The following is a 16,662-nucleotide window of genomic DNA, read 5'->3' as shown; positions in this document are numbered from 1 at the left end:
ATTCTATAGATGGTGTCCAGGCACATAGAGTTTGGGCCTAAGACAAAGCAATATCCAGCTTCCAGTTAAAATAAATCTATGCATCTATGCATTGTATTCCTGGCCAAAGCCCTGATGAGTATTAGTTACCAACACCTTTATAATCTTTAATAATTGTCTGTCAAATTAATTTACCAGACTTGTTAGGTGGTGGCCCAGTTATGGATTAGCCCTAGATACACCCTATATTTATCCAATTTTCATTATCATATAATCTATATGAATGCTGATAACCATGCACGCACTGACAAGAAACCAAGTAAGAAACCCAGAAATAAAGCATTAATAATGTATGGATTCACCAACCAAAAAAAAAAAAAGACATTCAATAGGAGTTTGAAATAAATTATTCAAAAAGTTATGGTTCAGGAAAGCCTTTCTAGGAGATATTCTGAAATTGTTTCAGAGGAATTAATAAAATCCCAAATGGTTTTACATGCTTTACAATTTAAGAGACTTATCTACTAAATTAAGTATTTTTCTATGATTTTGTACATGTGTTCATTCTAGCAATTTCCTGTGGGATTCCTAAAGCTCCAACAAATGGAGGAATACTCACAACAGACTACTTGGTAGGAACCCGAGTTACCTATTTTTGTAATGATGGATATAGATTGTCGTCTAAGGAACTTACCACTGCCATATGTCAATCAGATGGAACTTGGAGCAATCATAACAAGACCCCTCGCTGTGTTGGTATGTGTGTTAAGGAAATGGTATCATTTGTGTTTCCTTTGGCATCTTGTATGCTTTAAAAGTTTATGTATTGTTCAAATTTTAGAACTAATCCCTGAAGTGAAATATGTTGTCTAAGAGGGAAATAAAAGTTAATTAAACTGTCTTGTACTAAGAACAACTAGAAGACAGTATAAGGACATAAACTCCAGAATATTTATGTCAAAAAATTAAAATGAATTTTATTTTACATAATAGTTTCACTTATTTTGTAAAAATTCATCCATCCGTCAACATGTACTTTCTGTATATGTCCTTAAGCAAATTTAAAGATTTATAATTAATAAAATTATATTACAATACATTCAGCTTTGATTTTTATAAGGACAAAAGATGTTGCTAAGATGATCCATAACCTCAACTTCCATCAGTATTCTTCAGGTTACTTGCACTTGGAATATTTCCATTGCTTTCATTACTACTTTAATACGTAAATGAATATTATGTAATGGTGACAGCAAATAATTCTGTTAAAATATTTGGTAGCAAAAGAATTGGAAAATGTTGGCTTAAATAAGGTTTTTTGTCTCTATATTACATTTATTTCTTATCACTTAATACTAACATTTCAACTTAGTTATTTCATTTAAAATGAAAGTTGTTAAATTATGTTTAGTCTTAACATAGGTATTGAATGATGCTTCTGTTTATCTTATGTTGAATAAGTTTTGAATTAGCCAAAGTTTATAACACAACTCTTGCACAAAAACACCATTCTCATAAAATGGATTTCCTCAAAATACAGTCCTTCCAAAATTTCTGAATTAATGAGAATATGTTGTTTCCATATATTGCCTATTGTGACCAATGCTGCAATGAACATGAGCGTGCAGATATCTCTTTGAGATCCTGCTTTCATTTCCTTTGGATGTATACCCAGATTGGGATTACTGAATCATATGGTAGTCCTCTTTTTCATTTATGAGGATCTTCCATATTGGCTCTACATATATATTCCATATGGTTGTGCCAGTTTACATTCCCACCAACTTGTACCAGGGTTCCCTTTTTCCTAAATCCTGTCATTTGTATCTCATAAAAGTTGGGAAGAAAGATTTCAAAAATAATACTTTTAAATCAGTTTCAAAGAAAAGAGAAAATTTTAACAAATTAATATAATCGGAATGATTCATCACTAAAATACATTTCATGTCTTTCTGTATTAAGGAATAAATTTGGATATGATAATATCTAAGAAAGAAAAGAAAGAAGAGGGTAGAGGTAAGACAGTAATAAAGATACTGGGTAAATAGAATAATATGTACACAGACATTGAAGTGTGAAATAGTATAACATATTCAAGGAACTGCCAGCAATACCATAGAGCTGGGGGACTGGAAAAGATTAACATGAAAAATAAATTTTTAAAAATGCTGAAGGACTTTGGCACAATAGTGAATGAATTAAGGTAGTAGTGATGTAGGGGATAGAATAGATACAATATACAGTTAAGAAGTAGAACAGACATGATTGATTAACATTTATGTTCTTGGTTATTGTATAGTTGTTACATGTCCAAGCATCAATTCCTTTACCTTGGAACATGGAAGATGGCGAATTGTGAATGGCTCCCATTATGAATACAAAACTAAGGTAGTTTTCAGCTGTGATCCTGGTTATCATGGGCTAGGTCCTGCTTCTATTGAATGTCTTCCTAATGGGACCTGGAGTTGGAGAAATGAAAGACCATATTGCCAAAGTAAGTATCCACTCAGCTAAACTTATTTCATAAGCTATTCTTTTTTTTAAAATTTAAATTCAATTAATTAACATATAATGTATGATTTGTTTCAGGGGTACAGGTCTGTGATTCATCAGTCTTATATAAATACCCAGTACTCATTACAACACATACCCTCCCCACTTGATTGAATTCTTTGGTCACTTCCTTTTCCAAACACACTAGAGCAATAATGAGATAATATTATTAAAAAGCCATTTTATTCTCATATTCTCATTAAATTTTAAAATTTTGTAACTTTTTTTTTTTTTTTTAGTAAACGCTCATGAAAAAAGCACAGACTTTAGATACAGAAATCCTGTGTTTGGATTCTAAGTCTATCATTTACTACAATAACTTGATAATGCCTATTGTATACTTAAAACTTGCCAGGCAGGCACTGCTTTTAGCCCTTTATGTGTATTAATTCATTTATTGCTTAGTCCCTATCTTAAGAAGTAGTTGATGTTATTATACTTATTTTGTCAAAAAAGAAACTGAGCCACAGATTTAATCATTTTACACAAATCACAGAACCAATAAATGGTAGAGAAATGAGATTCAATTCAAGCTGTCAGACTGTACCCTCTGGCTTTTAATCACTACATTATATGATGCTCATTTTCTCTGATCCTAAATTTCTTAAGCCAGAAAATTACAATAATACCTACCCTGTAGTTATTATAAAGATTTAATAGTATGTTATCTTGAAAATATCAGCTTGAACCTGATTCACAGCATGACCTCAATATTTATTGAATCAAATTGAACATATTGTTATTCTATTTCCATGCATTCTTAAAATATAAATGGTCAGTGTCTAATATAGATAAGTTAACTGAACATAGGACATTCAGGTGAAATATTATGAAGTCCATTTGAACTTCCTTCCCTACATTTATTGAGTATTTACTTTGTGCCAGGAAATATGCTAGGCTGAAAATTCATTCTTTTCATGTTGTGCCCAACACAACTTTATGGCATTTATGACATAAACACTCATAATTTATAAATAAACTAATAAAGGAATCAGAAGTCTAAATAGGATTATGATTATGATTATTAAGAATTTCAACACAGCAAACAATTGATTTTGTGTAATAAGTATGCGAGTATCTACTATTATTTTACTGATGAATATTCTATTTTGCAATCTATTTTTTTAATATCCATATGAGGGGATTTCCCTCTTTTATAAGATAATCATATTGATGAATTAAAATCTCAAAAATAGATGTCAAAATTATAATTGTGATATTCTAAAATATGGCATCTATATTTTTAAATTTTTGCCCTGTCCTTTCACATTTTCTCCTGGGAGTTTTCTTTGCTTCAAGCCTCATTGTTCTTCCAGTATTATTTCATTATACAGGCACATGGGATAGAGAAATTTCAAGGAGCTAGGAAAAAATTATCTACAATAAAATCTTTAATCGGGCATTCAACAAATGTTTGTCTTGTTCTTTTGTGATGATGTAGAAGGTTTTAAGGGATCATCTATGATGTTGAGGGGTTTAAGAGATACATAAAACGAGGTCTCTGCCTACAGGTAAGAGTGGGGGAAAGACAAGGAATCTAAAGATAGCAACTCATTGAGAAAAATGGAAAGAATAGTGATTTTGCTGATTCTCTATTCATCTTTTAAATTAAAATAATATAAATATAAATATTATTAATATTAATAAATAGTATAGCTACTGCAAAGGGTTGTTGAGGGATTAGTTCAAAACAATCACTACATTTAAAATTTTATATGCAACAATTTAAAGTTTGCAAATTTTCTCTTTGTCTGCCTAATGGACACCTAAAGCCTAGATCTGAAAGTCAGCACTGTAGGCTGGTGGCTAAGTATTGGATTCTGGAGTTTGACTGGGTTTTAATTTTGATTTAGCTATTTATAGGCTGTGTGACCTTATTGAAGTTACTTAACTACTATGTGCTCCTATCCATACAATTCAGATATTGACTCCACCTACCTCATAAAGTTGTTCTGAGAATTACTTAACTTAAAGCACTAGTAATAGTGTCTGGTACAAAATAAGCACTCAATAAACATTATCCACTATTGTTTTTTATTCAAGAAAGACATTTTATTTGCACTCTTTAAATATGAAGGAGTCATAAGAGCTGGGTTCTAAATGGCCTAGTGAGTCAATCTCTTTTTTAGTTTTTTAAAATATACAAACAAAATATGAAATATCATTCTATCTAATGGTTTTTGTAAGTCAAATGATATTTTACATGTCAATTTCTTTATAAACTGTGGAGATCTCAACAAAAATTACTTGTAATTACAAGCATACCTCAGAGATGTTGTGGGTTCAGTTCCAGACCACCATAATAAAGCTAATACTGCAATAAAGGAAGTCAAATAAAACTTTTGGCTTCCCAGTGCTTATATAAAAGTTATATTTGCACTATACTGTAGTCTGTAATGGCATTGTGTTTAAAAAATAATGTACGTATCCTAATTAAAAAATACTTTATTGCTAAAAATGCTAAACATCATCTGAGCTTTCAGTTAGTGGTAATCACTGATCACAGATCACCATAACGAATATAATAATAATGAAAAAATTCGAAATATTGTGAGAATTACCAAAATGTGACACAGAGACACAAAATGAGCAAATATTGTTGGACAAATTGCACTGATAGGCTTACTCAATGCAGGATTGTCACAAACCTTCCATTTGTAAAGGCGTAACATCTGCCAAGCTCAATAAAATGAGGTATTCCTGTATTCTTTTAGCATTGTTTCAGATTAAAGAGGAAATTTTGGGTCAGGTTAAGTCAAAGGGATGGAAATCCTTCACCTTGTGATTTTTTTTTTCTTTTATGACAACCTGCTGAGTGACCAGATTGGCTAAACAAAGATGCAAAAATAGCTTCGTTACATGTTGCCGTCACTCAGAAGGTTTTAAGAGAACTCAAAGAGGATAGATTTTAAATTGTGTCATCTATTTTCTCCGCATTTTCACACTCATTCAAAATGTCTTACAAATGTTGATTTCAGTTGTGAATATGTCAGATCATAGAGAATTCAAAATGTTAAAAGCATGGTTATGTTATAAGTGCACGTTGACTATGTCTCTAAGCATTTCTATTTTTTTATTGTTTTCAAGTTATTTCCTGCGGAGAACTACCTACACCTCCAAATGGAAATAAGATTGGAACTCAAACTTCATATGGCTCCACAGCCATCTTTACCTGTGATTCCGGATTCATGCTTGTGGGCTCTGCAGTACGGGAATGCCTTTCTTCAGGTCTTTGGAGTGGATCTGAAACCAGATGCCTAGGTACAGATTTTTGAATCATTTTAACCAACCACACCCCCAACCCCTGCCTCTGAAAAGGAGGCAGCCCTTTTTCCATAACAAGAGATGATCATTTATATTGACTCAGTAAGGATGCTAACCAGAAAATGTTTAACTTTAAAAATATTTCATCGTAGAAAAGCTATTAAACAGATAACCCTTAAAGTTAATCAACTAGTATTTCAAATGAGAATCTTATGCCATTAAGGAGAGACACATTTTCTTCCAGGCATGTGAAAATAAAAAGGTGAAAACTAATTGCTGAAAATTATATGTGTGCAAACTCAGCTGGATTAATCACTGTAGCAGTTAATTCATTCTAAACCATAGTCAATTCTCCTTTCACCTATTTGCTTAAGGTAATGATCGAAGGAGAAAAACGATTTCCGCATTTAAACTCTTTCTCCCTTTTAACTTCATAAGATTTTAACATGTGTAATATTACTTTCTATTAAACTTATTTAAAATATATTTTTTCAAACCTGATTTTAGGCAAATGGGATTTTTCCCCCTTAGGGTTTTTTAAGTCATTATAAAAAAAAAAACTTTTCAGTTAAAGAAACTGAACTAGCTAGTTCTTTTTGCCCCTCCTCCTTTATTATTAAAAGAATATTATGATTTATGCTTTATCATTTTTCAAAGACTTCATTAATTTTTTTAATATTAAGAGAATGGTATGATTTATGCTTTATTTTTCTCCAAAATGATTTCAAGATATGACAGCAAGTACTGAATTAAGCATAATGAAAATTGTTCTAATAATTATTCACTTGTCTGTTGGGAACAAGAGATAATCTTTTTGTTTACTAATTTAAATATCACTGTTTATTATGAACCAGGGTATTGCTAGATGTGGACAGTGTTTTGTCTATAAATATTTACTCTATTTAAGAATATGAGGCAAGGCAGAAAAATCTATACTTTAACAATTTAGATACATATTGTTTTGCTTATAACTTGAGCATATTCATGTTAATGCAATCATTATTTAAAACTTAAAAAGGTATAGCCACAGGTTTTGATTAAAATCCTTGGTTCCCCTCTCAGGCATATTTGTTAATAAGTACACTTGGAAGCCTAGCAACAATGGTTTCTTTATAAGAGCATGTATATTTGAATATGCTGTAAGACTATTATATAAAAAATGGTACAAAATTAAGTCTTTATGTGTTTATATAGGATCAAATAATCAAAATATTTTTCATAGTTCCAAACTGATTTTGGTTATGCAGATTTCAATTACAGATTATTTAGTTTACATATAAACTTGAAAATGTATATGTAATCTAAATTTGAAATGCCATATTTTGTGGCTCTGTGCCCTGATGAACTGTTATTGTGTATTGTGTATTATTTATTGAATATTGTATATAGAGGGTGGTTTTATTCACCTGTTTAGAATCCTGATTCTGTTTTCTGAAGAGATAAGATGTAACAGGAAGATTTATAAGAGAACATTGCCTCTCACTCTGTGAAGACAACATCACCATCCATTGCAGAAGATGTAGTGTTGACATCTAATATAAACTCCAAAGGATGTGGGTAGAAAGAAAATGCAATTGCCAAACAAGCAAATCCTAGAATCTTACACTTGAACTTGACTTTGAGGATTAATGTAGTCCAGTCATTCTCATGTATGAAAAAAAAAAAAAAAAAACTTGTTCTTATATCCACAGACACTTTTGGCTAATAATGGCCACTAGTATGTGCTTATGATCATTTCTCTAAATACAGTACATTTATTCCTAGTCCCCCAGCATCTTATGAATTTTTCAGTTTTTCAGTTGAAACACTTGACATGTGGGTGTCTCTGTGCCCACCACCTAGATTCTACAATTAACATTTTGTCATATTTGCTTATCACATATCTATCTATCCTCCCAAGCCTCTATCAATCAATCAGTTCATTTTTTTTTGGATGTATTTAAAAGTAACGTGCAGAATTCAGTGCACTTTTTTGCTTAACATTCAGCATGCATATCCTTACCGAGAGTTTAATATTTGTTTACTTTTCTTGATTCTTTTTTACCGTGGCAAAATGTGTATACAATGGAATGTATATATCATAAACACACAATGAGATGCGTTTTGTCAAATGTGTATAACTGTCTAACTTAAACCACTTTGTAGTTATACAATATTACTATTACCTTGGAAAGGTTCCTCATGGCCCTGTACAGCCAATCTGCAGCTCCCTCCAACCCTGAGACAATAATTGTTTTGTTTTGTTTTGTTTTTGTTTTTTACCATATGTTAGTTTTCCCTTCCTAGAAATCCATACGAATGGAATTCTAAATTATATACCATGTAAGATTTCTTTCATTCTCTTTCCATGTTGTGTGTAGCACTATTTTTTTAATTGCTGAATAGAATTCCATTATATTAATATGCCACATGTTGGTCAATCCCCTATTGATAGACACCTGATCCTTGTCCAGTTTTTGGGCTATTATGAAAAAAAAGTGCAATGAATATTCATGTAAAAATCTTTTTGTGAGCATATGTATTCATTTCTCTTAAAGATTTAGGAGTAAAATTCCTGGAAGAGTTTGTCTCACATTTTCTCCAGCATGTGGTATAGCCAGTCTATTAATTTTATCCATTCCATTGGGTGCATAAAGGTATTTTATAACGTTTTAATCTGCATTGTCTTTATGATTACTGATAGAGTACAGTGTCTTGAGCTTTTTGGCAATTTGTAAATTTTCCTTTGTGAATTGGTGAAGTATCTTTTATATTGAATTGGCTTTTATTATGAACTATAGGAGTCTTTCTATATTCTGGTGGTAAGGACTTCATTATTATGTGTTTTATAAATATTTTCTTGCAACCTGTGACTTGCTTACTTATTTCTCATTTTAATAGGCAGAAATTTTAAAATTTTTAAAGTCTATCTTTTCTGGTTATTGCTTTTTGTGTCTTGTTTACAAAACTTTTACTCAGCCAGGAGTCACAAAGATTTTCTTTCATATTTTCTTCTAGAAGTTTTATAGTTTTTGGTGTTACTTTTATATCTATGATTTATCTTTAATTTGCTCTGTATGTATAATGAATGATGTAAAATTGAGGTTTAATTTTTTTTCTAGAAGGGTATCTGGCACTATTTGTTGAATAGGTTTTATAATAAGCCTTGAAATTTTGTATGTATATCTTTCAAATTTTTCTTAATTTTCAAGATAACTTTGGATACTGTGTATCTTTTCCAATTTCATATAAGTTTTAGACTTAGTTTATCAATCTTTATTTTTAAAAATATCTAGTAGGATTATGATCAGGATCACACTGAATCCATACATCATTTGTGGAGAATTTGCATCTGACAATGTTGAGTCTTCGATTAATAAGCATACTCTATTTAGTATATTTATTCATTTATTTAGGTCTTCAATTTTTTTGCAATAGCAATATTTTGTATTTTTAACATAGAGATCATTTATGTCTATTGTTAAAATTATTCCTGAAAATATTGAATGTGTTTCTAATATTATAAGTGAAATTGTTCATTTTTAATTACATTTTTCATTTAATTTACATTTTCACATTGCTCCTTTATATAAAAATATAATTATTTGAAATATTTATCTAGTGTCCTGAAACCTTGCTAAATCATTAGTTTTAGGATTTTCTTAAAATCGGATTTTCCACATATGTATTATCTGAGCTTAGAATAGTTTTACTTTTCTGTTTTCCAAATTTATGCTTTCTTTCTTCCTTTGTATTAATGTTTGCACTGCACAGGGCCAACAAAACAATGTTAAATAGAACTGGTGAGAGTGGTCATCCTTGTCTTATTCCCTACGTGAGGAAGGAAGAATTCAGTATTTCTTTAGTAAATATGTTAGCTGGAGCTTTTTCTTAGATGTCTTTTGGCATCTGGAGACTCAATTCTCAACACTAAACAATGCTCTGTATACCAACTGGGTTTCCTATGATTCCACTCAATTCTGTCACTACCTGGAGACAACATCGGATTCCTTAGGTTAAAGTTTCTGTCTTTTTTTTTTTTTTCTTAACGATTTTATTTATTTGAGGGTTAGGCATCTGTCTTTGGCTCGGGTCCTAGTCTCAGGGTCCTAGGATTGAGCCCCAAGTAGGGCTCTCTGCTCAGCACGGAGTCTCTCCCTCTCCCTCTGTGCCCTCTTCCTCTGTGCTCTCTCTCTCTTGCTCTCTCAAGTAAATAAATAAATGATCTTAAAAATGTATATTGTATTTATTTGAGAGAGAGAGAGAGAGCATAAGCTGGAGGAGGGGCAGAGGGAGAGGTGGAAGAAACTCCCCACTCAGTGGGGAGCCCGGGATCATGACCTGAGTCAAAGACAGATGCTTAACCAACTGAGCCACCCAGCTGCCCCTAAAAGTTCAGTCTTATAAAACTGCTTTCCATTCCCCCTTCAGATGCCAGTCATAAGCCCAGGCTATTACCTGTGCTTCTGACTGGCTCTAAATCACAGATTCCTATGACCCCCTCCTTGGATTTGATAAATTTGCTAAAGTGGCTCACAGAACTCAGAGAAACATTTTACTTACTAATACGGGTTTATTACAAAAGGATGTAACTCAGGAACAGCCAGATGGAAGGGATGCATAGGGCAAAGTATGTGAGAATGGTGCGGAGCTTCCATGCTTTCTGAGGGCCCCACTCTCCTAAATCTTCTTGTGTTCATCAGTCCAGAGGCTCTCTGAACCCTGTGCTTTTGTTTTTTTATGGAGGCTTCATTGCCTGGGCATGATTGATTAAATCATTGGCCATTGGCAATTAATTCAACTTCTAGTCCTTCTCTCCTCCCCGGAGGTCCAACCTTGTAATCATATGGTTGACTCCATTGGCATCCAGCCTCCATACTTAGGTGAGATCTCGAAGCCAAATCATTAACATAACAAGACACATTTTTTTTTTTCTCTTACCATTTAGGAAATTCCAAGAGTTTTAGGAGCTCTGTGCCAGAAACAGGGACCAAAACCAAATACATACTTCCTACTATAAATCATAATATCGCAGATGTCTTTATCAGGTTGAAAAGTTCCCTTATATCCTAAATGCATTGTTAGTTTTCATCATGAATTGGTACTGAATTTTGCCAAATGCTTTTTCTTCATCTATTGAAATAATCATATTTTCCCTCTTCACTCTATTAATATGTCACTATCTCTTTCACTCTGTCAAATTATAGTGGTTGATTTTATGTATGTTTCTTGATTGGTTTTCTTAAATTTTAATGAGTTCTGCATCTATTTTCGTGATGAATATTGGTTTTTAATGTGTTTCCAGTTTTACTATTGGGGCTGTGATTACCTCATAAAACAAATTAAGAAGTAGTCCTTTCTTTTCTATTTCTAAGAGTGTGTATATTTTTTTAACTTAAATATTTGGTTAAAACAGTAAAAATATTTGAGCCTGAGTGGTTTTTGTGGGAAGGATTTTGTTTAAGAATTCAAGTACTTTTGGGGGTGCCTGGGTGGTTCAATTGGTGAAGCATCTGACTCTTGATCCCAGCTCAGATCTTGATCTCAGGGTCATGAGTTCAAGTCCCACACTGTGCTCCACACTGGGTGTGGAGCCTATTTAAAAAAAAGAAGGAGGGAGAACATCTAGGTGGCCCAATAGGTTGAGTGTGGGACTCTTGGTTTTAGTTTAGGTCATGATCTCCGGGACATGTAATAGGTTGGGCTCCACCTCAGTGCGGAGTCCACTTGTCCCTCTCCTCCCCCCTCTGCCTCTCCCCTGCCCCATGAGTGCATACACAGTCTCTTCCTCTCTATCTCTAAAATGAATGAATAAAATCTTAAAAAAAAAATTCAAGTACTTTAATAGATGAAAGACTATTCACATTTTCTAATTTATCTTGTGTTAGTTTTGGTATATAATTTTTAAAGTATATGCCCTTTTCTTCTGAACTGTTAAATGTATTGGCATAAAACTGTCCTTCATATTACCTTATCCTTTTAATTTCTGTAAGCTTGTAGTAGTATCACTTCATTTCTGTTATTGGTAATTTTGTTCTTTTTTGTGTGTGCTAGATAGAATTAGCTAGGAGGTTAGCAATTTTTTTTGCCATTTTTAAAGAAAGACATTTTGGTTTAGGTAATGTTCTCTTGGTTTTCTATTTTCTATTTCCTTGATTTCGGTAACTATCTGCAATATATCCTTTCATCTACTTTGGCTTTATTTTCTCCTCTTTATTTTGCTCTTCTTTTTCCTCTTCTTAAGGTGGAATCTTAACTCATTGATTGTATATCTTTTTTTCCTTTCCAATAAAAGTGTTTAACGCTATAAATCATTTCACTAAACACTGATTTATCTGCATTCCTTAAATTTTGATATATTTTTATTTCTACACAGATTGAAATGTTTTCTAACTACTTTTAGACCCAAGTGTTACTAGAAGTGATATTTTCTTTTAAATCCCAAATATTTGGCATTTTGCTGAGTATCTTGTAGTTATCTTTATGTCATATTATCATGTTTGCATCATTTGTAGCATGCTTGTAAATAAACTTTAAAAGTTTAGTAGTGTTATATATGGATATAAATACAAAAATAAAATTTAAATCACAATATTAAAAATATTACTTTCCGACCCATTTCAGCGGGTCACTGTGGAATTCCAGAGCTCATTGTGAATGGTCAAGTCATTGGAGAAAATTATGGATACAGAGACACAGTTGTTTATCAGTGTAATCCTGGTTTTCGATTAATTGGTTCTTCAGTAAGAATATGTCAGCAGGATCACAATTGGTCTGGTCAGCTCCCATCCTGTGTGCGTAAGTAAGCATGACAGAAGTAATTAGAAGCCTCTGGTCTCATATAACTACCAATATTTTTTTCTTATGTAAGATACATACACACAAACAAACACACACATAAAACCATCCATAAAACCAAGAAAGTGGAAGAAAATATTAGAATGTCTGTTATTATTTATGTTTTATCATAAAGACAAGAAATTAAGTTCAGCTATTCTAGTATTTAATATGAATAAAAATATTTATCAATGCATATTCTTATATGGAAGGTATATTTTGACAAATGTTAGCTTACAAGGATTTAATTCCTTGAGACCACTGTGCAGTAGCATCAGTATTTTCATAATGTGATATTATGAAACTTTTTATAGTGAAAATGCTTTGGATAATTTTTTTCTAATAATTATGATGCTATGGCTGTCATATCAAAATCAGATCCTGATGGAGTGTAATTAGTGGGGAAAAAACTTGTCAGACATGATATGAAGAACTATTGTTCTCATTTCAGTTCCATTACTAATTATATGTGCTAATGCAGGTCATTTAATCTCTCTAGGCCTTAATTCCATTATACATAAATTGAATGGTTAAAAGTATTTATAATTATCTTTCCTTTTAGCTTCAAAATCCATCTTATTCTTAAATCCATCAAGATTACATATACACATCTGATGTAATTATAATATTTTTTCATAAAAGTTTATATGAAATATTAAAAATTTATTTAAAGTTTTGTTTTACAGCACTCTTCACTATTTTAAAATTCGTACGAAATTGTGTAACACTATGCAATTTGGGAATTGTTTTAATAATATCTCTCATTGGTTCAACAAATATCTATCTGACCTTTTAAGTTAATTTACTTATGAACTCTCACATGAAGAATAAAGTGGGATGTAAAATAAAAGATTTTTGTTATTTTTTAAATACAGCTGCTGTGCTTTGTGGTTTCTATGTGTATGGCATAGATTTGCCCATTGTGCATTTAATTTGAATGTAATAGCACAAAAGTAAGAATAGAGTTGAATATTGATATTCAATACTTTTACTTATTTTATTTTATTTACTTATAGTTTTAAAAATTCTTTACTTTGCTTAATCCACTGAATCTCCACCAACACACAGTATTTCACATCACAATCTATCCTATTTTGGACTAGAAAGGCAATTATCAATGTGTTCCTTACTTTTTTCTTTCTCCCGATCATTTCCATCCACAATTACTGACATCTATATTAAAATTGGTGTTAGAAAATGAGAATCAACCTGTAAATATGCTGTAATTATAACATCATATGATCATACTATAGACATTTTGGAGGCTTCAGATAAATAATGCATGGGACTTTTAGTGTGGATTCACAGGAAATACTTCATTTATTCTGTGACTAATTACATCCATATTTATAGATCTCATTGTCAGATTTTTATTCAAACAACACATATTTATTAAAGTTCTAGTTTCATGGAAAATACTTCCAGGTGTTGAAATTTAATAGGATAATAGACCATAGAGTTAATAATTAATATTGCTTTTCTAAGGGGTGTGTGTGTGTATGTGTGTGCGTGTGCACACACACATGCACACGTGTGCATGTGCATTTTCACACGGACTGATCATTTAAAGACAGCACATTATGCTTGGGTCTGTTCTAGATTTTTTTCCCTCTCTCTTATATTCAGGCATAGCCAACTAATACCACTGTTTTTCTTGTTGAGTAATTGAGACTATAAAAGAAAATTGGCCCTTGGGGTAAAACTGGTTTCTTTATTGATAATTTTAACAAGAATAAGATGCACTTAAATTTCCAAATGAGTAGGTTGACGTTAACAATACAGCTGAAAAATAATTGCTCTTGGGTCATTTCAAAAGTACTAAAAGTGACTATGGTTTTTCACTGTGCCCAATTATGAAGCACTATTACTGGAGTTGCTCTGATTAATAGAGTGAGATGATGCAGTATAACAGTTCATAGAAATACAGTGTTTGGGAAAAGCCTAGCAGTACATAAAATCTAGAATAGAACTATAACCCTAAAAACAGTTAAATAATTTATCTAATTGATACATTACTTCTAAACAAAATTGTGCTAAATTATCAAGTATCAATTGTGAAGAAAATAAACCAGTAAAATTAACATGTTTACAGAGTGTTCATATTGGTATCTCAAAAGAGTAAGGAGAATGCTACTACATCATGCATTATTTTTATTGTTTATATAGTCACATTAATTCTTCAAGCACACTTTGCTTGGCAATCTACTATTCATAAAAATTAATTGTATAAATAATACTAAACTATTTCAAAATTAAATACAAAAAACTGCTTTTATGGACCTTCCATTCTTAAACTTAACTACAAAAGGGAAATAAGTTCAGTTTCATTCCTTTCTGCTTCTAACTAGTGACATGGACTTCAAGAATTTCCAGATTTTTTGAATTACAGTATTTGTCCAAAAAAACAAAAACAAAACAAAATAGAGAGAGAATGAAAGACACCATGAAACTTTAAACATCTCTGCACTAGCATGAAATGATCACAATTATAAATATTTGTCTCTTTACTAATATAATATTTCTATTCTCTTAGACTATTTTGAAAGCATTCTAAATTGCTCCCTTGCAATAGTAAAAGTACTTTAAATATGTTTTCACATAAAAGTGGTCTTCTTTCCATGTCGTTTGAAATGATTCAATATAACTGTCATGTGATAACTGATAACCAAATATTCTGTTTTGTGCTTCTCCTCTCCCCCACCCATTGCTATTAGCTGTTAGCTGTGGTCACCCTGGTAGTCCAATTTATGGAAGAACAAGTGGCAATGGATTCAACTTTAATGATGTGGTGACATTCTCTTGCAATATTGGGTATGTTATGCAAGGGCCAACAAAGGCACAGTGCCAAGCCAACAGACAGTGGAGCCATCCTCCACCAGTGTGCAAAGGTAAACGTCTAATTATATTCCAGCTTAAGGCATGGTAACAATGTGTCTGTGTAAGCATAGATGACAACATTTGAAATAACTTGGTCAGAATAATAGAATGTTTTCAGGTAATAAAACAAAAGGATTTAATATTGATGTCCTCTCATTAGCTATGCTGTCCTTTCTCCTTAATTTTTATCTTATGTTCTTAAAAGTTAAAATTAGCAGGTTTTACTTTTTGGGTGGGGGGCTTTAAAAAATTTTTTTAGGTAGTTAACAGGGCAATATTGGTCTCTGGAGTAGAATTCAGTGATTCATCACTTACATACAACACCCGGTGCTCACCACAAGTACCCTCTTTAATCCCCATCACCCATCTAGCCCACCCCCCACCCACCTCTCTCTATCAACCCTCAGGTTCTCTATTGTTTAGAGTCTCCTACAGTTTGTTTCCCTCTCTCCTTTATTCCCCCCACCCATATGTTCATTTGTTTTCTTTCTTTAATTCCACGTAAGTGGGAGATCATATGGTATTTGTCTTTCTCTGACTGACTTATTTCACGTAGCATAACACACTCCAGCTCTATCCATGTTGTTGCAAATGACAAGATTTCATTTTTTGATGGCTGAATAATATTCCATTGTATGTATTATCCATTATCCATCCAAAATTATCCATTCATCAGTTGTTGGGCATTTGGGTTCTCTCCATAGTTTGACTATTGTTTTTAATACTGCTGTAAACATCGGAGTGCATGTACCCCTTCAAATCTGTATTCTTTGTATCTTTTGAATAAATACCCAGTAGTGCAATTGCTGGATCATAGGGTAGTTCTATTTTCAATTTTTTAGGAACCTCCATACTGTTCTCCAGAGTGGCTGCACCAGCTTACATCTCCACCAACAGTACAAGAGCGTTCCCCTTTCTCTGCATCATGTCCTATACCTGTTGTTTCTTGTGTTAATTTTAACCATTCTGATAGGTGTGAGGTGGTATCTCTATCTCATCATGGTTTTGATTTGTATTTCCCTCATGATGAGTGATGCTGAGCATCTTGTCACGTGTCTGTTAGCCATCTGCATGTCTTCTTTGGAAAAGTGTCCATTCATGTCTTCTGCCCATTTCTTAACTGGATTATTTGTTTTTTTGGATGTTGAGTTTTATAAGTTCCTAATAGATTTT

The 16,662-nt window shown here is 32.2% G+C and overlaps 1 protein-coding gene across 4 annotated transcripts in view; it reads left to right on the top strand.

Moving 5' to 3' along the window:
* The window catches only part of CSMD3 (CUB and Sushi multiple domains 3), a 1,160,406-nt gene that overhangs the window by 1,086,656 nt on the left and 57,088 nt on the right, over window positions 1-16,662 (top strand). For all 4 annotated transcript variants that reach the window (XM_027574671.2, XM_027574666.2, XM_027574669.2 and 1 more), the window contains 5 exons: window positions 550-735; window positions 2,279-2,473; window positions 5,620-5,793; window positions 12,400-12,573; window positions 15,327-15,500. In XM_027574671.2, coding sequence (XP_027430472.2) covers window positions 550-735; window positions 2,279-2,473; window positions 5,620-5,793; window positions 12,400-12,573; window positions 15,327-15,500 — 903 coding nt within the window. The remainder of the gene's footprint in view (window positions 1-549; window positions 736-2,278; window positions 2,474-5,619; window positions 5,794-12,399; window positions 12,574-15,326; window positions 15,501-16,662) is intronic.

Source organism: Zalophus californianus, chromosome 4 (assembly GCF_009762305.2).
Source record: "Zalophus californianus isolate mZalCal1 chromosome 4, mZalCal1.pri.v2, whole genome shotgun sequence".
In the NCBI taxonomy this organism is placed as follows: domain Eukaryota; kingdom Metazoa; phylum Chordata; class Mammalia; order Carnivora; family Otariidae; genus Zalophus; species Zalophus californianus.
The sequence above is the reverse complement of the archived record's forward strand: the minus strand, read 5'-3'. Positions and strand labels throughout refer to the sequence as shown.